General features: G+C 51.7%; 11 protein-coding genes across 11 annotated transcripts; 5 read left to right on the plus strand and 6 right to left on the minus strand.

Moving 5' to 3' along the window:
• Positions 1 to 1,144: 1,144 nt before the first annotated feature.
• Positions 1,145 to 2,728, minus strand: CC77DRAFT_1058687 (FAD binding domain-containing protein; the record flags this gene model as incomplete). Its single annotated transcript, XM_018528156.1, has 4 exons — positions 1,145 to 1,277; positions 1,329 to 2,136; positions 2,186 to 2,459; positions 2,522 to 2,728. 4 exons carry the CDS (start codon positions 2,726 to 2,728, stop codon positions 1,145 to 1,147), a joined length of 1,422 nt encoding a protein of 473 aa, XP_018388362.1.
• Positions 2,729 to 3,695: 967 nt separating this feature from the next.
• On the minus strand, positions 3,696 to 6,644 carry CC77DRAFT_983495 (PLP-dependent transferase). Its single transcript, XM_018536146.1, has 4 exons — positions 6,240 to 6,644; positions 6,084 to 6,180; positions 4,080 to 6,030; positions 3,696 to 4,032 (listed from the first exon to the last, which is right to left on the minus strand). Exons 1-4 carry the CDS (start codon positions 6,422 to 6,424, stop codon positions 3,839 to 3,841), a joined length of 2,427 nt encoding a protein of 808 aa, XP_018388363.1. The 5' UTR covers positions 6,425 to 6,644; the 3' UTR covers positions 3,696 to 3,838.
• A 178-nt stretch (positions 6,645 to 6,822) lies between these two features.
• On the plus strand, positions 6,823 to 8,141 carry CC77DRAFT_930598 (PLP-dependent transferase; the record flags this gene model as incomplete). The annotated part of the gene is made up of 2 exons (XM_018534169.1): positions 6,823 to 7,570; positions 7,627 to 8,141. 2 exons carry the CDS (start codon positions 6,823 to 6,825, stop codon positions 8,139 to 8,141), a joined length of 1,263 nt encoding a protein of 420 aa, XP_018388364.1.
• CC77DRAFT_678704 (biotin synthase) lies at positions 7,916 to 9,676 on the minus strand. Its single transcript, XM_018532737.1, has 2 exons — positions 9,248 to 9,676; positions 7,916 to 9,188 (listed from the first exon to the last, which is right to left on the minus strand). Exons 1-2 carry the CDS (start codon positions 9,497 to 9,499, stop codon positions 8,217 to 8,219), a joined length of 1,224 nt encoding a protein of 407 aa, XP_018388365.1. The 5' UTR covers positions 9,500 to 9,676; the 3' UTR covers positions 7,916 to 8,216.
• A 178-nt stretch (positions 9,677 to 9,854) lies between these two features.
• CC77DRAFT_930092 (aconitate hydratase) lies at positions 9,855 to 12,251 on the minus strand (the record flags this gene model as incomplete). Its single annotated transcript, XM_018534142.1, has 1 exon — positions 9,855 to 12,251. One exon carries the CDS (start codon positions 12,249 to 12,251, stop codon positions 9,855 to 9,857), a length of 2,397 nt encoding a protein of 798 aa, XP_018388366.1.
• A 1,125-nt stretch (positions 12,252 to 13,376) lies between these two features.
• CC77DRAFT_1092351 (hypothetical protein) lies at positions 13,377 to 14,162 on the plus strand. Its single transcript, XM_018529626.1, has 2 exons — positions 13,377 to 13,637; positions 13,693 to 14,162. The coding sequence occupies exons 1-2, from the start codon at positions 13,431 to 13,433 to the stop codon at positions 14,065 to 14,067; spliced, it is 582 nt and encodes a 193-aa protein (XP_018388367.1). The 5' UTR covers positions 13,377 to 13,430; the 3' UTR covers positions 14,068 to 14,162.
• Positions 14,139 to 16,336, minus strand: CC77DRAFT_1029062 (hypothetical protein; the record flags this gene model as incomplete). Its single annotated transcript, XM_018526487.1, has 3 exons — positions 14,139 to 15,883; positions 15,914 to 16,020; positions 16,068 to 16,336. 3 exons carry the CDS (start codon positions 16,334 to 16,336, stop codon positions 14,139 to 14,141), a joined length of 2,121 nt encoding a protein of 706 aa, XP_018388368.1.
• A 2,139-nt stretch (positions 16,337 to 18,475) lies between these two features.
• Positions 18,476 to 20,235, plus strand: CC77DRAFT_1006382 (hypothetical protein; the record flags this gene model as incomplete). Its single annotated transcript, XM_018523412.1, has 2 exons — positions 18,476 to 19,175; positions 19,223 to 20,235. 2 exons carry the CDS (start codon positions 18,476 to 18,478, stop codon positions 20,233 to 20,235), a joined length of 1,713 nt encoding a protein of 570 aa, XP_018388369.1.
• A 944-nt stretch (positions 20,236 to 21,179) lies between these two features.
• On the plus strand, positions 21,180 to 22,364 carry CC77DRAFT_1038579 (DUF567-domain-containing protein). The gene is made up of 3 exons (XM_018527121.1): positions 21,180 to 21,573; positions 21,675 to 21,791; positions 21,875 to 22,364. The coding sequence occupies exons 1-3, from the start codon at positions 21,258 to 21,260 to the stop codon at positions 22,027 to 22,029; spliced, it is 588 nt and encodes a 195-aa protein (XP_018388370.1). The 5' UTR covers positions 21,180 to 21,257; the 3' UTR covers positions 22,030 to 22,364.
• A 201-nt stretch (positions 22,365 to 22,565) lies between these two features.
• Positions 22,566 to 25,276, minus strand: CC77DRAFT_678591 (WD40 repeat-like protein). The gene is made up of 2 exons (XM_018532736.1): positions 24,267 to 25,276; positions 22,566 to 24,217 (listed from the first exon to the last, which is right to left on the minus strand). The coding sequence occupies exons 1-2, from the start codon at positions 25,087 to 25,089 to the stop codon at positions 22,890 to 22,892; spliced, it is 2,151 nt and encodes a 716-aa protein (XP_018388371.1). The 5' UTR covers positions 25,090 to 25,276; the 3' UTR covers positions 22,566 to 22,889.
• Positions 25,277 to 26,303, plus strand: CC77DRAFT_678590 (hypothetical protein). Its single transcript, XM_018532735.1, has one exon. It carries the CDS (start codon positions 25,465 to 25,467, stop codon positions 26,140 to 26,142), a length of 678 nt encoding a protein of 225 aa, XP_018388372.1. The 5' UTR covers positions 25,277 to 25,464; the 3' UTR covers positions 26,143 to 26,303.
• The last annotated feature ends 1,281 nt before the right edge of the window (positions 26,304 to 27,584 follow it).

A 27,584-nucleotide genomic window follows, 5' to 3' on the forward strand; every position in this document is an offset into this window, starting at 1 on the left:
ACAACCTCACATCCGCTAATATCCCCCAGTTTTGACTGTTCCAAATCCTAGACTGTATGTGTAGTGGCAAAGATTTCATAACTTAATTGGCTTTGTCAGAGCTGGAGACTCGTCAATTAGCAGGTGAGGAGCTGGCGGGTCATGGTAAACTGGCTTCCGGGTTCGACGACGTGGCTGGGAAGGAGACGAAAGATGGAGCACTGTGCGCAAAGTTGTTATGTGACGAGATGGCGCGATTTCACACTTGTCAATGATGTGAGTGCTCAACGGATAGCATGTTGAGGTCAAGGGAATGCGGCGTCAAGTGGCCGCAGCACAAGCCAGTAGAATGAAATTGATCCTGGGTGATCGCGTGTTTTTTTTACAAATCCGGTCTAACAGGCTTTTTGATCTTTTGCAGAGTTAGGTGAAGTGATTTTTGACAAAAGGCTTTCTTATGATTAGCGGGCTATCACAAATGGAACAAGCCAAGACAGGGTGCGCAAGGTAAAGATTCATAACGAAAGATCCATCAAGGGCACTCTGTGACCTCAGCAACTGCCTGAACATCAACTCATGATTACTTAAATCAATTATAGTCCCAGTAAGAAACAAAGCATAGTAGATTAAACCTACGCATGACGCCCATATCTGCACTCTTTGCCCCACTAACCGTTTGCCCTCTCACATTGCCTCCACCGCCAAAGCCTCCTCGCCCATCAGTGAGTCATTACGTCTTAATATGTACCAGATCTTCCGCCTGTCATCTAAAAACAATGCCGCAATACTCCTGTGTCGGCAACACGTTCGAAGTGTCTGACATTTGAACTACGTAAAAGTTGTAATGGACAGAAGAAATACAGAAGCGAGGTCAAGAGGCCGCGCTACACGCCGGATTGCTACGACGTATCGGTGAATACCAGGTATGAAGACTTGACTTCGAGTGTGACGATTAGGTTGATTGGTTCTTGCAATGAGGAGTGAGGCTTGTGGTGGGTGGGCGAGGTTGAGTTAGGAGAGAGGGGAAGGGGGTGTTAATGGTTGATTGATAGAATTGAGGGCCGATTGAGCATACTAGAGGATGAACAGCGTGTATCTAGAGTTCGAGAAAGTAAAGCTATGTTTTGATCTCATTGTTCAGTACCACTACGCAGAGTTTGTTTGCTCACGACTGAATCGGAAACCATTGAGTAAACACTCTTTTCGGGTCGTATTTCTTTTTGAGCGTTTTCAGTCTCGCGAGACCGGTTCCATAGATGGCGGTGTTTGTCTCGTCCCCGAATGCAAAGTTTGCATACCTATAGAAAATTTATTAAGAGCACAGTATCATCGCAACGATGACGACTTACGTTGGATCATTTTTCGGATTGCTACTCCTTGTCCACAGTGCCCTAACCTTACTTCCAAATTCCAAAGCTTCAACATCGAGACTAGCATCATCATACCACGGTATAACGATTGCCTGTGAGAATGCGTCCCTCCTCAATGCCTCGTTCATGGCTGTTGAGTCGAGAGATGCGGACTTGGCTTTGGTCAGATTATAGCGCTCGACAAGCACAGCAGAATTTAGACCTTTCGCCTGAAAACCTTTGTAGAGCTCCCAGATCTCAGGCCACTTCTGTGCGCTCATTCCAGTGATAGTTGAGCTGTATGACGGCTTGCGACCACCACGGTTACAAAAGCCGATATTGGCATCGTTCCAGTGATCATATGTGGTAATTGCGCTGGATTGGGATACAGGCCCGATATCGTAAAAAGGGGCGAAGGCTGCGCGACCTGTTTCATTAGTCCCCTTCCGAAGAAAGCCGGTAACCAGAATGGAGGGCTCGTTAAGTGGCTCGCCACTGGAGGTTAGTACGAGGTACACTCGCTGTTGTGGCGTGAGGGGAAGGTCCTCCACCGCTTGCGCAACCTGTTCGAGCTTGTCGGGCGAAAATAAGAGGTTGTTGATGAATGCTGTACGATCTTCTTCGGTAGCGGGCATTGCCCTGACGGTCGCTGAAACCACGATTCCAAAGTTGGGACCTGCTCCTCGAAGTGCCCAGAACAATTCAGGGTGAGACGTAGAAGATACTGTGAGTATCTCGCCGGTAGCGATGACCACACGCATGGAGATAATGTTATCGACTCCAAAGCCGACCTCACCCATGAGGTTACCTTCTGTGAGTTAGCGCTGAGATGCTCGCAAGATGCACGTATTACACACCGTATCCGCCACCAAGCATAGCTCCCAGAGCGCCAACGCAGTTACAGTTGCCTGTAATAATCAAAGCACCGACAGCGTTGGCTGCTGCGACGGTTTCTCCAATGCTTGCACCGCCTCCAATAGTGGCGGTCGTCTTGTCTGCAGCGACAGTGACTTTGTTGAGATTAGATAGGTCGATCACAACGCCCCATTTTCCCAAACTGAAGGTCTTTCCCCATCCAATACCGCCATTCTGCGCAAGAAAAGGTATACCAATCTTTGTACAGTACTTGATCTTTTTCTCCGGTTAGCCCTCACTATCCGTTATTCAACCAGTCTGAGTGGGGCTGCACCTACTATTGTTGCTATGTCTTTTTCAGCCTGCACGCTGACGACAACCGCTGGCAAGGGCGCGTTGTAATCACTCCAGCGTGCTCGAATTTCGGCATTGACTGAAGATGGCGATGACACTAGGGTTTTCAGATCGCTTACGACGTCGGCCTGCCTTACTGCCAGCGCGGACACCGCCGCAGCAAAAGAAACCAAGAGTGACAAGACCTTCATGTCAATGATACCACATGCATGGCTGATGGTCCAACGGGCCCTTTAATTGACACTAAACTTTCTCGGCTACTCACAGAATGACATGAAATGTCGGGACCACCTGTTACCAGGTAACGTAAGGAATTTGCCGTCTCAGTACGAGAACCTAGTCACCAGATGGCCCTGTACCCCTTAGCACCTGCATGGTATAACTTAGCCGATCTAGGTGTGGTTGCCGAGCGATTATCTTGGACATGGATGATCTGCCGTGCCCGTTCACAGTCGACCCGGTTACCGCGGGCGTATCCACATTCGGTCGTGCGTCCTCCGATGACCCCATGCGAGCCGACCCCCATCCATCTCCGTAGATGGTTCGTCGCTCCAACGGTGCACGGTCACAAATATCAACGCATAATGTCCAAGAGGCCTTGTGAGCTAGTTCTCCCAAGCGGATGAGTTTGATTGTGGTCTTTCCAAAGTATCGCCATTTGCACGTAGGCTGGACCCAGCTTACGGCCAGCATCGAGAGATGCGGAAGGTGACATCGCCGTAGAAGCAGGGTCCCAGGAACGTGCTGTCGGTGGTATGCAATATATGTCTTCCCGAGTGACTTGGCGCTTGGCGGTGGCATGGATAGTACACCGGGAAACTTATCTTTCAGGAAAGACACCCCTCCAGCCGCTAATAATGTGTTATCATCTTGGGTAGCCTTTGAGGCTAATAGAAGAAAATATCCTGAGAACTAGGCCTAGCGAATCATTGTGAGAATCGGGCTTCGACATATTAACACTGGTGTGGAAACCTGGCCCTTACTAGGTCTCCAATTTGTTTCATCGGTAGCTTGCCGGATTGCCAGTCTTTTGATGCATTCCCAAAAAGTGCTCTTTCAGCCTAGTCTTTGGAGTGGTTGCTTATACCTGAGGCGCTCTGCAAGGCTCGTAATCCATCTAAGTAGCATCCCGTTGAAGACACGTTCGTGGTCGTTGTACCGGGAAACGTATCGTATTCTGATTCGATCTAATCTACGACTTCTGCTACTCATAAGGGAAGTAATGTGGAGTCTCGGTTTACGAGTCTACCTACATACGTCTCCGAATATCTGAGGTAAGACTTGCCGCCCATCCTAACTCTCTACACCCTGGTAACATCGTCCAATTTTTCTTTGAACGCTGCCTCAATCGGATCGAGTTGAGCACGCGTCGCAGTCATGCTCGCCATGAGGTAGATAACGTTACCTAATATGCGCGAATGAATCTGTACCTGTGATTCGGATACATCATGCAGTAGAGCGTCTCGAAGACCAACCGCTGCCGAAGAATTGTAACCTAGGCTATGTCAATTATAAATCATGGGAGAGATTGGTATGACATACCTGAACCACCTTCGTCGATTAATGATACTGCCAGGACAGAGCCCAGGGCGTTCACATGCTCGACTCTCTCGTGTTCTGAAACGCTTTCTACAAAGGATTTAGACCACATACTCCAGGTACACTCGTCTCTTCTCCTTTCCCTGGTTTTTGTGCTCAACCCTTGAAGTTTAGGTGACCATGGCAGCCTGAAATCATCCCACTGCTTGCTAGTGTGCAAACGTTTCATGGTTTCCAAGCTCCTGTTTGCAACATGGCATCCCACCGCATGAGCAGTATAACTATGTCCATGAAGGAGAGCTTCCGACTTCTCGTCGCCCCAGAAAGCTTGGAAGATGGAGTCGCTCGCGGCCGTGATCGAAAGCGGAAGTAGACCTCCCGTGAGTAACTTGGCATTTACGCTGATGTCAGGATGAACGCCGAGGAATGAGGCAGCCGAAAAACGACCTAGACGATACAACCCTGTGAACACCTCATCGAACATAATGGGGAGGCCAGACCAAGCGAGCGCGTCTTCAGTTTGAGGGTCTGTGGTCTTGGAGCCGTTTGCAAAATCGTAACGACGGACGACGCGCATCAGGCTTTGCTGAAAAAGTGGATCTACGAATAGCATACCCCCGGCTCCAAGAACCACGGGCTCTAAAACCAATGCGCCAAATTTTCTGCCCTGTTTTTTTACCAGCTCATCTAGCGTTCTTTCGATGTAGGCCTCATAGCGGGTTGCTGTGTCTCTAGCAGCAAGATCGAATATGTCATCCTGGCACCCAAAAAATTGGACTGGACCTAGCTCTTTCTCCATGCCCTTAGGGGGTTCAACTACCCATCGACCATTTTTGAGTTTGAATGTTGGATAGTCGAACCAGAAGCCGCGCCCACGATACCAGTCAACTTTCTCGTTGAAGACGCATGGCTCGGAAGCGTCCATGGCACCGATCGTGTCTCCGTGGTAACTGCCCTTGAGACCAATAATACCTATGGACTCTTTTGTGCTGTCCCAATCGTAACACTTGCTAGCAGCACGAAGGGCCATTTTGATACCAACCTCTGTCGCTGTACTGCCGTTATCAGTGTAGAATACTTTCCGCAGACGGCTTCCGTTTCCGTTGTTCCCGTCCCAAAGGATACTCTCCGCTAGAGTGACAGCTGGTTGGTGTGTGGCCCCAGCGAACATGACATGACCATACCGCCCTGCTGCATATGCTGCTTCCAGCGCCAACCGGGGATTTCCGTGTCCGAGACCTTGTGTCCACCATGATGCTGAGCCGTCAAATGCAGGATATAGGATCTGATTCTCAACATGGGGCTCCTCATCGTTACCCCTGCGTTTGACCTGGAAATAGTCGCCATACGCAGAATCGATGGCCAAGATGTCTTCTGCGCTCTTTACATGTTTGTGCTGTGTGAACGGATGCCAGATCGCTTTCTCTGTTCTATATGGCATAGTCCCCGTATCGATGATTCTCCTTTGGTGGCGTTGATCCAGCCATTCGGAAACCGTATACATTGCCTTGCTATCACTTTGTGATGTGTAGTACTTTTGCATGATCTCCGTCTCTTCCTTTGTTCCTGGTCCAATACCTTGAAGATTTGGAATCCAGGGTAAGATTACAGTTGATATTCCCATATCCTTGAAATACTTCTGCAAGTACGGTGCGTTCTTATACTGACTTTGGTCGTCGAAACATATGACAGCGTCGATATCGTATCCTCGTATCTTCAAAGACTCTGCGGCTGATATGGTTGAGCCGATACCGCCTAACCGATGGTCGCCTACGAGCACCGAGGGAAGTCGCAGTGGTCGCAAAATATCCGCCTGCGGTGTACCCGAAGGTCCTGGACTGAGAACACCGCCAGCCGTCTCGATGATCGAGAAGCCTCTATACCCCCGCTCTAATGTGTTTGCTGCTTGTTGGACGGTCTTGAACACGGTTTGACTAATGAGCTCATCGCTAGGCTTGGACCGTCAACTAATGCTTGTAGAAGTGCAGTTATTGCAGCAAAACTCACAATGAGGTCTGATCCTCTTGCCGCAATATGCGGACTTACAGCTTTATCGAATTTGAAAAGTGTTGAAACATGTTGGCCGCTATACTTGTGCACATAGCTAATGAGCAGTCAGCCATATTGCAGACACTTGTCATGATTCATAACAGATATACTGACCTGTCATCGGCCTCATCAGCTGGACCAGTGGATACGGGCTTTATGTATTGTACTTTCAACTTCGCGTGCCTGCTTAAATGGGCACCCAGGAGCGTCGAAAATACCGTCTTACCCACTCCTGTGTTAGCGCCATAGATTTGGACAGCAACAATGTTCTTCCATAGGCCTCCTGGCACCTTCGCCATGTCTCTGTCACGTCCAGTTGGTGGTGAGTTGAGGAGTATGCTGTTGCTATCTGGCTGTAGCTGGCCAATGTGGGGAAAGCGCTAGCAGCGACGCGACTACGCCGAGGCTAAGCATGCAGGTACAAATGTAATGAGTCAATAACTGCATGGCCGCACGTCCGAAGGCACTGAGGGGTTGGCTTATGCAGCGTTTTAGCTAATGAGTATGTTTTTACTTTTGACAGGTCTCAACGACGCGGAAATCCGCGGCAGACCCCACGCTTACTTCCCGCTTTTCATTGATGCTACCACTCCATCCACGTAGTCAGCTCCACACCATCACCGACGGTCACGTTATCACTGTCCAGATTCCCTATTGCCATACTCCATCGGAAGACATGGGAGATGAAACGAGCCCAATGCTGTTGCAAAGCAAGTTACGAGACCTACTCGACCGTCGACGCACAAACTCAACACTCCGAAACTTAACTTTACCTGTTCTCGATCAGACCGACTTCTCCTCCAACGACTTCCTTTCGCTCTCAACTTCGCCAGAGCTCAAGTCATCGTACCTCCAGGAGCTACAAAGGACTAGTCTCCCATTAGGTAGCGGCGGGTCAAGACTCCTGGATGGCAACTCGATATATGCTGAACAACTAGAGCAAGAAATTGCATGCTTCCATGGAGCCGAGTCAGGATTGCTTTTCAACAGTGGGTTCGACGCAAATGCTGGTTTCTTTGCGAGCGTGCCACAGCCGGGAGATGTAATAGTTTACGACGAGCTTGTGCATGCAAGTGTGCATGACGGCATGAGATTATCACGAGCAGCCAAGGTGGTTGCCTTCGAACACAACTCTGTATCAGCCTTAAAGCAAGTCTTGCTAGGTCTTCTCACTGAGCAAGATGGTGTACGCGAAGGAAGATGCAATGTTTTTGTAGCATTGGAATCTATCTACAGCATGGACGGAGATGTGTGCCCCTTGAAGCAGATGGTCGAAGTAGTCGAAGAAGTCCTAGGTCACGAAAGGGGGTACATTGTTATGGACGAGGCGCATTCTACAGGTGTGTTGGGACCAGAGGGTAGGGGGTTGGTGTGTGAATTAGGGCTCGAAAAACGTATATTTGCAAGATTACACACCTTTGGGAAAGCCTTAGCAGCCAACGGAGGTAAACTTTTCCTTTCCACTAGCGAAGCACAGTACAAATGCTGACCACTCATACAGCGATCCTTCTGGGCTCGGAAACCCTTCGCCACTACTTGATCAACTACGCACGTCCACTAATCTATACAACATTCCTGTCCTATCCTTCGCTAGCCCTTATCCGCTCTTCATATCGGCTACTACGATCCGGGCAGAGTGTTGGTCTACAAGCTCATCTACAAAGTCTCACGCAGCATCTCTACACTAGTCTGAGTCGTCTCCAAAGACTCTCTGATATGGCTCATAGAGTCCTAACGATTCCAAGCGCATGTCCAAGATCGCCCATCTTTGCAGTGCAGCTAGCAAAACCAAAAGTATTGGCAAGCTTCCTGCAAAGTCACAGTATGATGGTTCGAGCTGTGGTACCACCGACAGTGCCAGTGGGTACTGCTAGGGTCAGAATCTGCTTACATGCCGGTAACACATTTGCGGATCTGGAGAGGCTTGTTGAACTCCTTGGAGAATGGTGTGAGAGTCAAGCAGCTGAGATGCTACAGGACAATACACTAGAGCCAGTTACGAGAGCCAAACTTTAGCTTTGAATAGGTGCACAAACGTTTCTACTTTGTAATGTTTATGTATTAGCCGTCTTGTGTAGACTACCATGGCCTTTAGGCAAGTGCCTGAACCGTTGCCTCCGCTTCAGCAGCAGCAACAACTGCCTCAGCCTCATCCTGTCCAGGAAGCTTGCGCCTCTCTCCAATCGTCTCATCCATCTTCATAGGCCTGAGTCCCCATCTACCAAACATGGCCTTGTCCTCTTCCCAACCATTGCAAGCAGTAGTCAGCATTTTTTCGCCAGTGAAGACAGCGTTGGCACCCGCTTGGAAACACATGATCTGTTTCTCCTCGCGCATCGTGTGGCGACCAGCTGCTAGTCTGATAATGGTTGTTGGCATGACTAGACGCGCAGTGGCGATGGTTCGCAGGATGGCGTCGAAGGAGATCGCCTCGGTCTCTCCAAGTGGAGTGCCTTTGATTGGAACCAGGGCGTTGACTGGAAAGGACTCAGGATGGGCGGGCAATGTCGCAACGGTGTGAATGAGTCCGACATGATCACGAGCCTTCTCCCCTAGACCAAGGATACCACCAGTGCATACGTGGATGCCAGCTTCCTGAACGTTCTTGATGGTGTTGAGTCGCTCATCGTACGTGCGAGTTGTGATGACACTTGGGTAGTGCTCTCGACTAGTATCAACATTATGATTGTATGCAGTCAGTCCAGCATCTTTGAGTTCCTTTGCTTGCGCAGCATCGACCATGCCCAAGGTAACACACGCCTCCATGCCCATGCCACGCACGCCCTTGATCATTTCCTTGATGTTCTTAAGATTCGTCTTGCGGCCTCGCATGTCTCTCCAGGCAGCGCCCATGCAGAATCTTGAGCTCCCATTCTCTTTAGCAATTCGCGCAGCTTCCAGGACGGAATCAACCGAAGATAGTTTTGTGGCTTTCAGACCGGTATCGTAACGGGATGACTGTGCACAGTAGGAGCAATCCTCGCTGCAACCTCCTGTTTTGATGTTGAATAGTGTGCACATCTGGATGGCTGCGGGGTCATGGAAGCGCCGGTGCACCGAAGCCTATAGCGAGATTGATAAGACAGTGACCCTCCAGATTGCCACAGAGTTGCTTGACATACCGATGCATATGTGAGATCTATCAGTGAAGTGTTGTAGACTTCGGAGATCTCCTCCTTTGTCCAGTTGGTCCTGGGGGCACTTGCATTGAGTGCATTCTCAAAGACGGAGCCTGCCCGGGCTACAGAGCGTAATTGCTGAGTTCCTGGGTCGACTGGGGTATCGAGAACAGTACTGAAGGGGCGGGTGATCTGCAGTGAGCGAGGAGTGAGCGCCAGGCCCCGGCCTGTACGAAGGAACACTCTTTGGGCCATTGCGAAGGTCTGCTGAAGCTCGACACGAGACGCTGGAATCACGTACAGTCAACGGGTGCTTCGAACTAGCTGGCCACGGTCTACGGGAAACGGCTCCAGGGCTTCAGGAACGCGTCGGCGTGCTTTGGTAGATCAGCGTGGGACTTCCGCCAATCAGATTTGAGATGATCAAGCGCGGGGTGCCGTAGCGCCTTTACAACTGTATAACCTTGCGAGACCGAGCGGTCCAGCCAAAAGCGCCGAGGTAATAATGTACAGCACTGGCGAGCATCACTGATGTCGCCTTTCCAAGGAGCCATTGGACTTCCCGATGTCTGCCCCAACAAAACAGACCTGCCAAATTAACATTCATCAATCATCTTCCCAAGACTGTCTGCTTGATATGATTCAGCGCACTTCCCGCTCTCAACCACCTCAATTGCCCCTCGCTGTAACTATGGTTGAGCGGCGCGACCCACTCTCCTGCATGCGCGCATTCTACGCGCATGCTAGCCTGCCTTCCCGGCCGTAGCTCGCCGTCTTCGACACCTTGTAGCGTAATACGATCGCCCAACTGAATACGATCGTAGTCTCGAGGGTTTGCAAATGTCAAAGGAAGCATGCCCTGCTTCTTGAGATTCGTCTCGTGTATCCTGGCAAACGAGCGTGCTATGATAGCCACACCGCCGAGGAAACGCGGCTCAAGGGCTGCGTGCTCGCGCGACGATCCTTCTCCATAGTTCTCATCGCCGACGATGCACCACTTTATTCCTCGATCACGTAGGTCTCGAGCGACTTCATGGATAAGACCGGCTTCTTTGGTCAGTGGATGGATGGTGTGGCCGAGCAACCGAGAGTCGGACGAGAGAAAGGCGTTCGAAGCTGCGAGAAGCATGTTGTGGCTAATATTCTCAAGATGGCCTCGGTACTTGTACCAAGGCCCTGCTGGAGATATGTGATCGGTCGTACACTTACCCTTGACTTTGGCCAGAATCGACATGCCTTTCGTACAGCCTGGAGACCACGATTCAAAAGGCTCGAGCAGTTTCAGGCGGTCGGATTGTGGGTCGATGTCCACGACCACATCGTCGGCGTCATGAACTGAAGCCTGGTAAAAGTCCTCGCCGACGGCGAATTGAGAAGGTAGCTCAACATCTATTGGCGCCGTAAATCGGAACCCTTCTGCAGACCCTTCAATTGGAAGGTAATCGGTAGTAGGGTTGAAATCCAATCTTCCAGAGTAGGCAAAGGTGGTGACCATTTCTGGAGAAGTCACGAACGAACAGGTCTCTGGATTTCCGTCGTGTCGACCGACAAAGTTGCGATTGAAGCTTGATACCACTGTGTTCCGCTCACGACCCTTGACGTCGACGTCCGTACGCTGCCATTGCCCGACACACGGGCCGCACGTACTGCTCAGCACAACAGCGCCTGCATCGCGTAATGTCTGTAGGATACCCTCCGATTCCGCAGTTGCACGTATATCTTCGCTACCCGGTGAGACCAAGAATGGCGTCTTCACATGCGGCAAACCAGCAGCCTTGGCTTGAATGACAAGCTGTGACGTTTTGTATAGATCTTCGTATGAACTGTTAGTACAGCTGCCTACCATAGCATGACTGACTTCGACAGGCCAGTCATTGTTTGCTACAGCATTCTTCAAATATGAAAGAGGATGCGAAAGGTCTGGTGTGAAGGGACCATTTATATGCGGCTCCAAGGAGTCTAGATCGATTTCAATGACAGCGTCGTAATGATCTTCTGAGCCCTCATCTGCTGTCAGCAGAACGTCCTTGTAGCTGTTTGCGAGACGCGCGATACTCCCACGCTTTGTCGCTGAAAGATATCGGTATGTAGCTTTGGTGTAAGGAAAGATGCAGGAAGTTGATCCAATCTCAGCTGACATGTTACAGACTGTTGCCATGGCTGTTGCGCCTAATGTCTCTGTGCCTGGGCCGAAGAACTCGAGGACTTTGCCTTTTCCGCCAGAGACGGAGAGGATACCCGCAAGTTTGCAGATGATATCCTTAGTCGAGGCCCATCCATGTAGACGGCCTGTAAGTCGTACGCCTACAACCTGTGGACACATGAGCTCCCAAGGCATACCAGCCATTGCATCGACTGCATCCGAACCTCCAACTCCGATGCCTAGCATACCCATGCCGCCAGCATTAGGCGTGTGGGAGTCTGTCCCGATGATCAGTCCACCAGGAAAAGCATAATTCTCAAAGATGGTAGTGTGGATGATGCCAGCTCCGGGTTTCCACCAACCGATACCATATTTCTTTGATGCGCTACTCAAGAAGGCGTAAACCTCTTGGTGCTCTTTTCGCCCACGAATAAGGTCATCTACAGCACCGTCGCGTGATACAATGAGGTGGTCGCTGTGTACTGTGGTGGGTATTTGTACTTTTGGAAGGCCTGCGCTGATGAATTGCAGCAACGCCATCGTCGCCGTTGCGTCATGACATGCGACTCTATCAGGTCGGAGATGCAATAACGTCTCTCCACGCCGGATTTCGTCCAAAGACCAGTGGTGCTCAGTCGAGACATACAGATGGCTGTAGAGTACCTTTTCCGCCAGAGTTAATGGGCGCTTCGAGCCATGCTTGATAGAGCCGAGCTGCAAAACCTGTCGGTCGTAGTCGAGTGGTGTGTCTATATCCAGAAGACTGATTGGTACCCGGGGTACATGTGTAGCCAGGCTCCTGACATGGCAAGTGGGGTGACGGCGGTGGAGGTATCTCCGCGTTGCGAGCTGAGTGATGAACATGAATTGGCAATAACTCAAAGATAGTACAAGTGATTATGCTTGTGTGAGCCATATTGGCAGCAGAGTATATCAGCGCAGGCCGGGAAGATGATCCTTATCACCGTAGTTCGGTCGGCCTTTGATACTAGCGCTAAGATGCCGGGACATTCGCAACCGAACGGCGCCGCCGGAGCTACAAATGACTCCAGCTCTGACATTTAGTTACACTCAACACCAAACTTTACCAACCATTGCGAATTCCTCTTTCGTACCACTGATATGACAGACTCCACATTCGCCAACAATTCATATTTCATGCTTCCCAAAGATTAGTTTGACCGCCACCGCCAACGCGAATGGTATCCAACGTGAGCGCGTCCTCGGGAACGACAACGTCAATTCTATGGCTTGCGCCCGCGAACACGTAACCATTCTTGATTGCTCTGATACCAATGGAACAATATGAGATTGAGCTGTTCAGTAGCCTGTGATTAGTCAGGACGCTGCTTCGGACGGCATCGTAGATGAATAGCGCACGATTACCGAAGGGTTCTCTTGCCTAGTTTCTCGGAGACACCAGTATCGTGAAGATAAACCATGTAGATGGAGTGCTGTATGTTTGGACACGATACATCGGTTCCATTGTGCATGTGGTTACAAGTCAATTCTTTATGCGCAGCATCGCTATTCCGAATTACCGGCTTGAAATTCGAAAGCAATTCCCTCAAAAAAAATCCGCGTACGTGGTGCTCTTAGACAAGGAGGCAAGCGATCGGAGGCTCGGGCAAGCAGCATATATACTCGCAAAGAAAAATCGACATGGCCGTTGAGCATGCAAGCGGTATACACAAGCAAGCTGATGGTGCTCGGTCTCGCATGGCACCCTGCTTCCAATGCTATCATTAGCGTAGATGATGTTCTGTATACATGGCAGTCGTACTTCTCCGACAATGAAAGCACGACGTGGCTGTGGCTTGTAACACGAGCATCTCGCGAAAGCATTCACGTTGTCGCGTTGGCGTCGCGTTCAAGTGCACAAGCTAGTGAAGCAGATGCCCAGGTTCTAGAACGATGAACACGGCCGATGACGTAGTGTCCCTTCCGCCCACCAAACTTCAACATCCCTCATCAATATACACATGACAACACCTTCTGACCTTGGGCACCGAGCAGCTGTGCGCGCTTTCATCTCAAATCACCATGTTCTCGCCCTCAATATACACCGTCAGCATATTCCAGCTTGGACTCACCTCCGCCCTCAGCGCCTACGGCCTCTACCTCTCCTACCAAAACATAACCCGCCTACAGCAGTACGAAGAAAAGAGCCAAAAGGCTGCAGAATGGTCAAACACGGCTGCGCAAAGACTGCATAAGACCAGGTCAACACAGACTAGCGGCACTGTGACAGTATGCTTGAATCACCTTCGACCGCCCCCAGATAGTACTAACACGACAACTCTAGCTACTACTTAGTTTCCTTACATCCACCGCCCTCGTCATAATCCCCAGCCTTGCAACCACGAAATTACTCATCTGCGCTGGCGTTGCAAATGCTGCAGCTGCATATCTCTCCCGTGTACATATGGCAAACTTCTGGAACGACAAAAACCAGACCAAAATCCCGTTTGTCGAAAAATTCAATGAAGCGATACGAGGAAGCGAGCTCGTGGTACTGCTACTCGGTACGTTGAGTTTGGCATGGGCGGTTGCAGGAGGAGTATGGACGGGTATGGCTAATGGCGGATCGGGAATACTGGGTCTGGGCGTTTGGGGATTGGTTGTTGGTGGAAGAGTCATGTCTATTGCGCCGCAAATGGGATGGACGAGTAGTGCGTAGTATCAGAAGGTGAAGCAGATCGACGATCCATCGTAATTTCATTTGATCGTTTGGGTATCCAAAACATTACATCAAGATTTACTCATATGTTCCATCTCGCTCATCTCGCGAACTAGTCTTACGCTATCCGCTTCCCTGACCCAGTCTTCAATCCTTGCACCAACATCCCCGACGAGCTTCTCATACGTCTCGTTGATGAAGAAAAGTGAAGTATGAGCTGTTACCTCGTCCATGTTCTCCATGAACACTCGTATCCATGTAGGGTCTTTGTTTCCATCCGCATCTTTGGGTGGCAGCATGCAGAACTTCTTAAGCTTCTTGGGTTTGGCAGGCGCACTTTCCTCCGACCCAGTCTTCTTTCGGTGACTGTTTTGGCTGTCCATGGTAGAAAGGGTATATGAAGAATCAGTGCGGTCGTCTGGCGATTCTTGGCTCATGATTCCGCTACGAGAGAATTCGTAGTGACTATACGGGCCCTGATGACTGTGCTGAGCCGTCTCATCGCCTCCAAGTTCCATGGCGCCAACATCCTCCTCCAGTTCGATCATCGCAGGTGTTGGTGCAGGTGCAGACTCAGCTGTGTCTTCTAAGGGTATCTTTCCATCACGCAAGTCTGCATCTCTTTGTCTCTGTCGGGCCTCCTCCTCCCTCTGCTCTGCTTCTGCTTGTCTCTGTTCTCTTTCTTTTTGCCGCTGTCTGTCCTCTCTTGACATATTGTTTGCCTCCTCTTCCTTTTTCCGCTTGTCTTTCTCCTTCTCTTCCCTTGCCTTGTCCTGCTCTTCTTGCCTCTTTCTCTGCTCTTTTTCCCGTTCCTTCCTCTCTTTCGCTTTGTCCTTTTCCCATTTCTCCTCCATCTTAGTCCGTTCGTTTATGGTCTTGTTACGCATCTTCACAGCCTTCTGGTACACTTTGAGTGCCTGATCGTGCTCTTTCTCTGCCGCTTTGCGCTGAGTCTTGTCGGAGAATTGCATCAAATCCACGAATGGTGGCTCCTGTGGAATAGGCGGGATCTCTGGTAAGTTTGGTGCACCTGCGCTTTCGTGGGTTGGTCCTCCAAAGGCTTGAGGTCCAATTGGGCTAGTGGCTGTAAGTGGCTCTTCAGGGCTTACAGGTACAATGCCGTCCTCTCGATGCTCGTGGACTTGGATGGATAACTTGGGGCTGTCTTCGATGGGTTCAGGATGTACATGAGTCATCTCTGGTTCTGATGATGTAACTGATACACTTCTAGATGTCTCTTGGTACTCTGATCGAGGTTGTAATGGCCGCGATGGCTCGCTTGAGGCGCTTTTGTTGCTGTCCTGATACTGTAGTTGCTGGCTAGGAGACCGAGATGGAGATGGTGACTTTGGAGATTTCGGCTTCTTGGGTCTCCCAGTACTTGCAGTATAGTAGTTGACGAAGCGTACACGAGGTACTGTACGAGCTTGGGGATTACCAGATCTCCTTTTGCTTTCGTCGTCTTCCTCTAGTGCGCGCACCTTCACATATCTGTCCTTCAATTCCTTATAGTCGGCCATTGCACTGCCAAACTCGAAATGAGACTTGACAAGGCCCTTGGTAGCTTCCTTCAAACCGTCTTTGTAGTGCTTGGTGAGCCAATGTAGGCTGTTTTCCCAGCCTTTTCTATTCGCCAAGTGCACATCATTTGGGAAAGCCGGATTGTAATTAGGATCTGTCGGCTTGGGGTTAAAGATGGTGCTAATCCTGCTGGGCTTCTTTCCGACATCTGCATCCTGCACGATTGCGTCTTGCGGCTTTGGCGGTGCACTAAAAATGCTCCCTAGCCCGGCCTTGATGATTCCAGGGTGCATACCTAGGAACGGAACATCGAAATTCACGATACCAATGATGCGATGTCGAAACACCAATGCAATGTCGGCAGCGAGCAAACCACCCATGGAATGACCGAGTAAGATAACGTCGGTCCACTGGTCTTCGTGTGGGGCTAGCCTGACAACTGTCAGTCACGAGCATATTTACAAGTAGGGCAACCGAACCATGACGAGAAATTGTCTCTTGCGATTTCGAGTGAGTCTCTGGACTTGTATCTGGGGTAGATCTTGGTATGAACTACATGAGATTCGGCAAGTGTGATGGTGACAAGATTATGGACGTGAGCTGGGAAGCTTCGGAAACTTGTTTCGTTGCCCATGAAGCCATGGATGAAAACCAGCATTAGGCGCCGTCGCCCTGAGTCGCCCTGGGTAAGATCAGGGACAAGCGACTGTGTTGAAGAAGAGCGCGGATCTTGCGAAGTCATGCCCATGACGGTGTATGGCGGAGGCGCGTCACTTGTCGAAGAGTCTCGTGGAGGAAGAGGTGGTGGGCGTTTTGACGCTGCCTGATTTTGGGGCGACGTCATTATTGAGCGTGACTGTGTCTGTTACTGGATTGGCGACAAGCATGAGAACAGTCACAGATGCAATACAATCGTCGATGGCTTGAGAAATGGGAAAGTATTTGCACAGCTTGGTAGGACGTTCGGTCTGGAGGGGCAATTATGTGGGGTAAACGCGACAACTTACAGGATACGCAAGGCCGTATCGATACGGCAGACGTCGTATCCGCTCGCCACCCAACGTATTCACAATCACGTATGCACAGCAGGTAGACACGGCGATGTAATGTTTAGAAATCGGACCCAGCCTTGCGCAATTGACGTGATGCATTACAGCCAGAGCGGAAGCGTGCGCACCCCGATGCAGTGTTGGGACATGCGGCAGTCGCAGTTGAGCGCGTGGAATCTAATGAAGGCAGGCCCACAGTGTGTTTGAAACATGTGAAGACAAAGAGGTGAGAAGTAGCGACGGAATCGTGGTGGCTCTTCGCCGACGATTGTCTTGGCATGCAAACAATTCCTATGTTCGTGTTTCGAGGTTGCGCCCGTGTTAGGCTGGCCATGGGAACGTCTGTCTTAAGCTGCATGACTCGAGCATATAGCGGTTGATCGCCGAGACTGAGACTGAGACTGAGACTGAGGCAGTAAGGCCTCTTTTTAAGGTTTGTTATGGTCAATGACCCTATATGGCAAACAGTCACGCCCGGATCACGACATCGGACAGGCATGGATGTGCTCGTCAGTTGTTGGGTGGCGTTGATGCGCTGTTTGTTGGTGAGGCGGATTGGTCAGGGGGACGGGGGAGTTTAGATGCTAACAATGGCGCGTTGGAGAGATGAAGCTCGTGATGTTGGTGGTGAAGTGTAAAGGCGACCCTGGCGAGCAATAGCACTACGAGAGCTTGGCAATACGCCAGAGAGAGCGACGGCAGATTGCAGCAAGCGACGGGCCCAAAGCGTGTAGCGCGACTCGAGGGTGCTTGTGCGACAATGGCAGGTGCGACAATAGAAAGGCGGCAACTAAGAATAACAGACTTCGCAGCGTGGGCCATGGACCTGCGTACCGGCGTTCCAGAATCCGGTACCTGAAAGTTGGCCCATGGTTGGCGTGGCGCCACTGCAGGTGCAAGCGGGACGGCTGACTAGCAAGCCCTTCTCTACCATGGTACGCCAATTCTCCGACGTCGATACTGCCGAAGAACGAAGCAGCACGACGTTGCGGGCGGCGCACACATGTCGATGCGCTGAAGAGATTGCCGTTCGTCACCAGTCGTCATGTCGTGGACGTGTGCGTGTTGGCGAGGGCGTCCCATCGCATCGTGCACCGGTGGGTCCTGCTATTCCTGGACATATCATCTCGGTTGCGGGCCAATCAGTCCCACGGGGTCTGTGCCAACGGCCTACAGACCCCAAACGGTTTCTCGTCTCCTCAGCCTGTCTCGCTGCGCTGTAGCGTTCTGCTCCTTCTCTCCCACGACGATTCCGCTGCGACGTCGCCAATTCACGGACCCAGCGCTACTCCGGCCAAAGGGACCTCCAGGACCACAGCGACGCCCGCTACTCCCGCAGTCTTTGGAGCCGCCGTCGCGCGACATCGACACCACGTCTGGTCCCACTCCTACCCCGTTGCACCGCGCACACCACCCTCTCTCCGACACACGACGCTAGAAATTCCCTCCGCCGACTTCCCCATAACCAGCCCGCCCGCCCGCTCCAAACGCGCGACCATCGCGAAGCAAATGCTGGCCTATTGATCGCCTTCCGGTACGTATCCTCTGCCATTCACCCCTCGTGACATGTGAGTGCTGATCGTTGCCCGTCCAGACCAGCCCTCAGTCAGTCACCTGGCGTCCATTCTTTTCCACTCATTCACTCGCTGCCCCCAAACAACTACTACTCCATTGACTGGACCCCTGCATTGGCTGAAGCCCATACGTCCGCTCATTTGCTCCTACCGTCTCTACAACACATGTTCCGTGAACCCGTCCAAGTCGCCACCGATACTCTGGAAGCATCACCACCACCACCACCACCCCCCACTTGGCCAGGCTTCCGTCTCTAGACCTTTATGGACCCCGTCGCCACGCCCACCAGGATATCCAGAGTCGATTCGCGCTTCCGTCACCGAGCGCAAATCGTCCCCCCACCCCAGGAACGTGCGCCAGAATCCGCAGAGAAAGAGGAGGAATCAACCAAGGAGCATTTTGTCCCCGAACCGAGAGCCAGAGACAGCATGAGCAGGGGTCATCGCTTCTTTCACCGCCGCGCAGCGCTAGGAAACACAAAGACAGTCGCCGTCGCCGTCGAAGTAGTTGCCACTGTTGATACCAACGGAAACCTCGTCGCTCAGGAGACTCTGGCGCCTGTCACACCTCCGGCCTCAAATGGACCCACAGCGCCAATCGCCGCAGCCGTTGCTGCAACTTCAGCCGGACCAAACCCCTCAGTAGCTCCTGCAGCCCAGCAGCCGCTTCCCTCCGCCCCTTTACCCGGTGTACCAGCAGTGCCAGCAGTACCTACAGTTGCACTCCCTGTGCTACCATCCGTTCCAGCTGTCCCACCATTCCCCAGTGACCTTGCTGTCCCAACCGTCCCTGCGTATCCATACTCTACAGGCATTCCCGTCGCCCAAGTCGCCGTCAGCTCCGACTTGGCCAGCGCATCCCCCATTCCAACAGGTGGCCCAGAAAGCACTGCGACTCCATCTCCAGCCCCAGATGCCGCACCGCTTTCAGACATCAGTTTCATCTTGAACTCGACTATATCCAGTAAGTTAGACGGCGCTGTCAATACCATCTTATCTGACGTTCCATAGACACCGCTTCCTTGTTACCATCTTCCTCCCTCGCTTCCCTCGACAGCATTTCTGCGTCAACGTCGACTGAACTCATTGCAAGTATAGCGGCAGTTCCAACTCGCTCGCCATCTGCATCCACATCTTTGTCAGCATCAGCATCAACATCACAATCCCGCATCTCATCTAGCAGAGCATCATCTGCTCAGACATCAGCAGAAACGTCTGTTGTTCGCAGCACGGATATCGTCTCTAATGCAGCCTCAACAACAGCATACTATGGAGGTGCCGGTGGGGATGCGTCTGGAACGGCGTTTGCCCCTGCTGCCACCACAGCAGCCACCTCTAACGCGGATGCTGACACCAGTCCTTCTCCACTCGAGACTCCGCAAGTAGTCGGAAGTGTCGTAGGCAGTCTTGCCGGCGCCGCGCTCATCCTTGCTATAATATTGCTGCTTCTGCGACGTCACAAGCGCAAACAGGGTGGTGCTCTACAACTTACTGGTGACGATCACACCGACAACAACCAGTCAATGAGACAAGCACCTACTACAAGCAGCACTTTGGTTCCTGTCGCCTTTTTGAACCGATTCTCCGCCATGTCGGGCAAGACAGCAGAAACCAACCTTAGTGGTGGCGAGCGGAGCTTCCAGAGGGTGTCGGGTCGCAAACTCCCGTCCGCGTTCAGTGAAGGCATGACATCAGATCAGTTCTCTCAAGGCGGGACAATGTCTGGTTCTTCCTTCTACCAGGACGAACACGGTATCTATGGCGGCCCGAGCATCTCCAAAGAGTTCGGCAAAGAGATTGGCGACAACTCGACAAGTCGAGAGTCGGGACAGATGAACATTCGGCCCAGCCCAGCCAGGACACCAGTCATACGGCATCCTGACGATGGCAACCCCTTCGCAGACCGCCACTATCTCAGCCCGCCACAATCTCCCAATCCAGATGTCCCACCTCGAGGCACTCTTGGTAGAAGTCTGCCCTCGGCAGATGGATCCAGGTCATCTCGGTTTACGGAGAACGTTTGAATGATTCCTTAGTCCTTTGTTGCCTTCTTACTCTCGCTCAGCATTTTCTTTACCTCACGACACGCATGAACGTGCGTACTACTCATCTCGCATTGCATCTGCCATCTCGCATCTCTCGTCGGTCTTGTCTTGTATACCCCAGGACCCGCTCGACACGTTCCACAACTCACCACATACTGTCCTTAATTCGGCCGCACTCTGGCGGCCCAGAACTAATGTCTTGTCGGTTTCCTCTACTGTTGCTGTTGTTGTTGTTTTGTCTTTGTCATACCAGTTCCATTCCTCACGATACTGCCGGATCAGAGCGGTGCCTAGTTTCATACCCCCGGTTTGATCTGATGGAGAAGTCCTCAGGTCTCGACCGTTTGTTTATATCGGCTTTATGGTCCGTGTATATATTCTAAGCTGCGCTTCCTAGAGGCCAGCCTTGTGCATATGGTCGCCATGTTCGTCATGTATTTTGGGGGCGCGTAAAGGAATTGGGACTAGAAGTCTCGGTGGAGTTCATAATGGTCTCTGCCAATGCTCAAAAGTTCAGTCTTACAAAACTACAGACTACATTTGCACGCGCCACGATGAAATAGTGATGCGAGGTACTTTGCTTCTATTTTCAGCATACACGTAGTATTTGATCCGCGCCAATCAAGTAAAGTCTGCCTGATGCATTTCCAGTCAGCATGGTTGATTGTTCGTCCCAGACCATTCAACTGTTCTGCATCATCTTGGAGGACTGATGATAGGGTAGCTCGATTCTCTAATGTCAGCGTTCTCGGGTCATTGGCCGCGCTCAGCCTCACCCGTGCTTGCCTAACCATAAGCACTGCCCCACGATCATCGGATGCACTTGCTAGTGTCACGTAAGGCTACCTCTACCGAAATGATTAAAGGCTCACGCTCTCCCATGTCATGCCTAATCCTACTACTATCTCATCCTTTCGTACCTAGCTTCGTATCTGACTGTCTTCTTCTCATTAGGCAAACATCAACATCAATACCATCATCAGACAAACACCATCACTACCATGTCCTCCCTCGCCCCAGCACCCCAACCCATCGGCGTGTTCCCCCAGTTCCTTGCCGCAGGCCCAGAAACACTCGTCCTCAAAGAAAAAGTCATCTCGCTCAGCGGCGACAGTTTCAGCATCAAGCTCGCGAATGGCACGCCAGTCCTCCAAGTCGAAGGAAAGGTCATGAGTCTGACTGGTCGTAAAAAGATGTTCGATATGCAAGGAAACCACCTGTGTAGTATCGTGAAGGAGCACTTCCATCTCCATTCCACGTATGTAGTGGAGAGTGCGAAAGGGGATAAGATTATGGAGGTCAAGAGTAGTTTTAAACGTAAGTCATGGCATCTGATTTGGACAGAGCGAGGAAAGAGAGGGAGAAGGATGATAGGAAGGGTATTGGTCATGGAGGTGGACGTAACTGACTGGTGCTAGTACTCGGATCCAAAGCGACAGCGACATTCACTTCCTCGAATGGGAAACAAGAAGTTCTCACCATGCGCGGCAACTTCTTCGATACTCAGGCTGATATTCTAGATGAAGCACAAGGCGGTACGTGTCTCCCTTCTCACCCTCTCCTCGCCATTTGAACGACAAAAGTTGTCGTAGCAGGACAGGATGCTGAGTATGATTAGGTCTGGTAGTCGCCCGTATCGACCGCAAGATTCTTAGCGGCAAAGACATATTCTTCGGCCAACAAACTTACGGTGTGCAAATAGCACCAGGAGTAGACATGGCTCTCATTGCTGCACTGTGCATCTGTCTTGATGAGAAGAACAACGAGGGCTAGAAGAACTCGCGAAGAAGGAAGAAGGTGCCGCTTGTCATGTCTTTGACGAACAAGGCGACTAAAGGGAGGAGTAAGACATGGATGGATGCAGCGACCAAAGGAAGGAGTGGGAGCTGGTTTGAGAGGGTAGAGGGCGTGGGTATGAGGAGAGGCACTTGGTGAGGAGATTGTTGTGTTGCTTAATTTATATACCCTTGGCGCTGAACGTATCATGACACTCTTCTGTCTGCTTTTTTATCTACCTCCGGCTGGCGTTGATGCGCAGGAACCAGTGCTTAGTTGTTCAAGGACTAGATACAAATCACCAAATAAGGAGGAAAAGTGAAGTATATGATCATTGTATTAAAGAGCGTCGTTCAATGCTCGCTCGTCTCCATCCGGACGTCTATGCACAACACCTATGACCCAACCCAAAAAGAACATGACAAAAGGGAAATCTAGTTGCTGAAAGTACAATAGAAACGTGGCAAGAGGCACGGCCCACAAGATATATGCTAATAATGCAGTTTACCATGAAACAAAACGACGGAAGAAGGTAGCGAAATATGGGGAATGAATAAAAAGCTACGCATGGGAGATGACAAGAACGCCTGCTGATGAATGCTATGCTTTACGCCAGAAAACAGCAAACCTGTTCTTCGACAACAAAACTTTTTGACCTCGAAAGTATTATCGCAAGTTCACGTCTGCTTCCATTACTTCTCCCAAGCCTTCCGCGGAGGGGTATATATGCCACCTTGCTGGGTATATGGCTGAGGTGGGAGGAGCTGCTTCAAGGATACGGCGGCAAAGTCATCGAAGACCATGTAGCTCAGGAACGGGCTGGATCGTATTATGGTCGGTCCAGCTACTATGTGCAATTACTTCGACCCGGCGAGCAATTCAGATCCTGGTACGTTGTGGCCAAAGTCCAAGATCAAGGTCCTACCATCCTGACTCGTAGCGACAACGCGTCTGTAATCGCTCTTGGCCGAGAGAATCCAGCTCGTGGTCCAATTCTTGTACACAGCGTATGTTTGTCCAGTCTCGTAATCGGAAACTTGTATACTCTGATCGTACGAACCAGAAACGATGCGACCGTTGAAAGCGTCGAGGAAAAGAGATCGTACAAGGCCGTCATGCTTGACCCGGCTGTGGACTAACTCGCCAGTGGAGGCATCGAACTTGTAAACGACGTGGTCGTTACCTCCAGCGAGAACGTACTTGGCATCATCAGAGAATTCAACAGCTGCGAGACCACGATCTTCGGACGGAAAATCTTTGATGGAAACACCCGTTTCAAGATTCCACAACTTGGCTACACCGTCGCCACTAGCAGAAACAAGAAAGTTGCCACGTAGCTGAACGGCATTGACAGGTCCTCGATGACCCTTGAGTGTGCGAACGCAGTTGCCTGTCTTACGGTCCCAGACCTTGATCATGGCGTCCTTGGAGCAGGAAATAATGTACTTGTCATCAAGGCAGACGTCTAGCACACCAGCCTCATGGCCACGGAGCCGGTACATGGGAACGTATTCTTCGCCAGTAATGTCCCAAACGATGCAGGTGTAGTCTGAAGATCCCGTCACCATGATTTCGCTGTCGTACTGTAAACACAAAATAGAGGCATCGTGGTAATCGGCGGGAACAGTGTATATTTCATTGCCAGTCTTGGTGCCATTGAGCGAGGCATGGCTGATGACGCGTTCAGGTCGCTCCTCCATAGGTGGCGGTGTATTGGCGGTTGGACGGTGGTTGGGACCGCCGTATACTCTGATGCACTTGTAGGTTTTCAGATCCCACACACGAATGGTTCGGTCACGCGAGCCGGTAATGGCCTTGTTCTCGTCGAATTGGCAGCAGTAGACGCTGTCTGTGTGGCCGTTGAGGTAGATGGCAGCAGGTGTTCCGGCCTTCCATCGGCTGTCGATTGTGCTTCTCGCTCTGAACATCTGTTTCCAGTCTTGGGCAGGCGCTGGGTTGCCACCCGCCATCTTGCCAGTACCCAAGCCGCCCATCTGTATCGGCGCAGGGGAGACGTGTACTTCGGGTTCGTGTTTGCGCAGGAAAACGTTTCGCCATACGTGCGGCGATGATGCGTGTTCGTTCCAGCTGCGAGAGACGCGCTCGGCACGTACAAGGGACGCGGCATCGAGGTTTGAAAGCACAGTGGTAGCAAGCTCGGCAGGCAGACGCTGGAAAGGATCAACTGTAACACGATTAGTGTGGCTCCACTGAGGACTAACAAGCCAACTCACTCATCTTCTTTTCGGTAACACTATCGGCGCGGACAATGGGGGAAGCACATGTCATGTCCACACCGCTCTCGTTATCCTTGATGTCGTCATCACGCATTGAGGTGGTGATGAGGCCATTGAGGAAGCGGTGGGTGTGTTCTTGCTCGCGCCGTATTTGGTTCTGGCGGTCCTGGTTGGCGGCGGCAGCTGCTTGTCGGGCGGCGGCGCCGGGCACGGATTGGCTGGGGTAGGAGATGGGCGGAGATGAGAAAAGAGCCTTGGTAACGTCTGTGGATGGCCCGGAAGCTGTGGGGCGACGGCGCATGCTACTCAGTCGCTTGAAGGGAGCGAAGGCCTTTGAGCTCGTGCTTTGTGGTTGCAGCTGGAAAGTGGGAATGCCAGAGTCTTGGTGTTGCAGGGGCATCCGTTGTTGTGGTTGCTGTGGTTCCATGGTAGACTTGTGGCTAGCGCTGGCAGAGGGTAGAGACTCGAACAAAGAATGTATGGAACCCCGACGACGCTGTGCGGGTGTTGCTGAAGACACGGACGACATGCGCCGGCGCGTCTTCTGGCGAGTAAAACTACCGGCGACTGCACCAAACGCGCGGGAGAAGGAGCTGGCCTGTGAATGCTGCGAGAGGCCGTCGGCGGCCATGGTGGCTTCATTGACGGCGTCCAACATGTTGGTGTCCTTGATGTCCTGCTGGTAGTGGGTAGGGAATGTCTGCGAGATGGTCCGCTTCATCGTGTGCGGCGGCGGAACGGCGGTGGTGTATGTGGTGTCGTCGTCAACGTCGGAAGAGGTCTTGGGTCGGTGCGACAGGACAGACTGCCTGCGATACATGCTCCCAGGGATGCTGACGGCTAAGCCCTGCGTGTTACGGTGAAGGGCACGGGGGGTCGACTAAGAGAGCGTGTGCGAAGCAAAGGGAGAGTGAAGGGTGGACGGCAGCGGAAAGCAGGGGTACGGAAAGGTCGAAAAGGCGAGGTTTATAGCATGAGGATTAGTACGTAGGAGAAAGGGAAAACAGAGCTTGTTAACAACGCCAGACGACGTGCCACACACTAGGCCAGGAGACTCAGCCGATCTCAAGCCGGTTCGAGTGCCTCCCGAACGTGGTCTGTTCACCAAAGCAACTCCAGACGGGACCCACCCCTTGCAAATTACGACTTATCTTATCATGCCAGCACTACACACACCGTCGACCTTTTGCTACGTATGAGAGTACCGCTCAACCACTTGCTGCTGCATCCGGCTTCTCCGCTGCCCTGCCACTATACTGCCTCCTGCGTCTCTTGTGCTACACCGCTCCCACGGTACGCCGTAGTCGCTGAGCGGTACACCATCTTGAATCGCGCTGAGCACACAACCCAGACCACGCGAAACGAGCCAAACCATCGCCCAAACACCATGCCATCAACCGCTCCACCCGCGCCAGCAATCCCCAGCGTCTATCGCTTCGTCTTTTGCTGGCTCGAGCCCGTCTCCATCCTCACAGGCGCCATCTATGCACACTTCTTCCAGTCCACCTACCTGCACTTGACGCATGCAGCCAGCTCACCGGGCGTCTCGCTTCCCATCTCAACATCCATAGTCATGTCACAGTTAGCGAATTTGTACCTAGGACTTGCTTTTTTGGAAGCCTCGGTCTTGCGCGCCACTCCAGACATCAAAGTCTGGAAGACCTTCTTGGTCGGCTTACTTGTCGCCGACCTAGGACATTTGCTCACTGTCCTGCCCCTCGGAACCCACATCTACTGGGCCTTTTGGCGGTGGAACGCCATTGATCTGGGGAACGTCCCGTTCGTTTATTTCCTAGCCGTGACGCGCATCTGCATGCTCCTTGGCGTTGGCTTCCAGAAGGAAGGTGTGAGCTCAAGATCGAAGATGACATGAAGGCGCATTGACAAATCCCGTCTACCATGATACAAATGAAATCTTACTACATGCATCTGTTTTTTCTGGTAATCGACTGAATTCGTTGTCATGCTTCGTGGCAAGCCTTCCAGTCATCGTCTCGAACATCGCAATCTCTAATCTCCACAAGTACGCCCATCACAAACAACCCAATTCCTGCCCGACATGGTTCGCCAATCCCAATTCATCCCTAGCTAGGCAGTCCAACCGAGCAAATCGCAGTCCTCTTTACCCCAGACCCACAACATAGACCCTGTCCATCACGTTGCGCATACCCATTCACCCGTCATCTCACCGACCGATGGGGCTCTCACCGCCCCCAAATCTCTTCAAAACCTTCACCACTCGGAACCATTCCGAGCCCCAAGCTGATCGCAACCTTGCAACCAGCAGCCACTGTCCACTGCAAATAGCAGCTTATCCGCGGTACCACCAACATGCATTACTTACGCCCTCTTTAACCACCATGGAAAAAGAAATCCCAAATTCTGCCTCGCAGTCTTTGTCCAACTTGCCCAGTCCAACAAAGCGCCGACACATCTCCATGCCATCCAGAGAATACCCATCGCGTGGCATGCCCGCAAAATGCACGCCATGCAGCATGCCGAGAATAGCAACTGCTCCTGCCTTCGCCACGCCTGCTCAGCCTCTTGCCCTGCATAACCGCCATCGCAAGCCAACACCAGGCAGGGCAATGGAAGCGGGAGTCCCGGAGGCGAGGTGCGCAAACGTCATAACGCCCTAGAATTTTTTTCCTTTCTTCTTTCACTTTCGCATCATACTCGGCCTTGTCCGCACATCTTTACCTGCATCATGTTGGGAGAGGCAAAAGAGGAAATAATTGTCGTTGGGAATCCGAATCTCACTCCATCTTTTCGCCGAAACACTAATGTTCAGTACCATGGATACAGGCGCTGCCAGCTGCAAATCCATGACACGCGCCTTGCATCATGTCATGTCAGAATTAAACGTTATTCTTTACGTTGCCGCATCCATGTTGGTACCATGGTTCGCACTGTGGAAAGGGGGTCTTCGCCGACTTGCCCATCTCGGCCTCGTCCGCTGGCCGTCATACGTACCGGTGCCAGGTGTTCGGCGGCATCATGTCTAAAGCGAGATGTGCGGAGAAAGGGTGCAATAAGCCCCGTGTCCACGATGCAGACTCGCTAATCGTACCGTGGTACATGTGTATCCAGACGAGTCTCTGACAACATATTTGTACAAGATCCATGGGAACGGCGCTTCTCTTAGCGTGGTGCATCACGTCACAGCTCCCCGCATCGTCGGGAAATGAACAAGGACATCACTTTTGCAGAAAGCCTGGCTTTATATCACGATCAAACAGATAATGTGTATCGCGAAATTGACGACTAAATAGAATTCCAGATACTACTTTCCCTGCACCACAAAAACCGGAAGTG

This window comes from Alternaria alternata (genome assembly GCF_001642055.1).
Source record: "Alternaria alternata strain SRC1lrK2f unplaced genomic scaffold CC77scaffold_5, whole genome shotgun sequence".
NCBI classification, from domain to species: Eukaryota; Fungi; Ascomycota; class Dothideomycetes; order Pleosporales; family Pleosporaceae; genus Alternaria; species Alternaria alternata.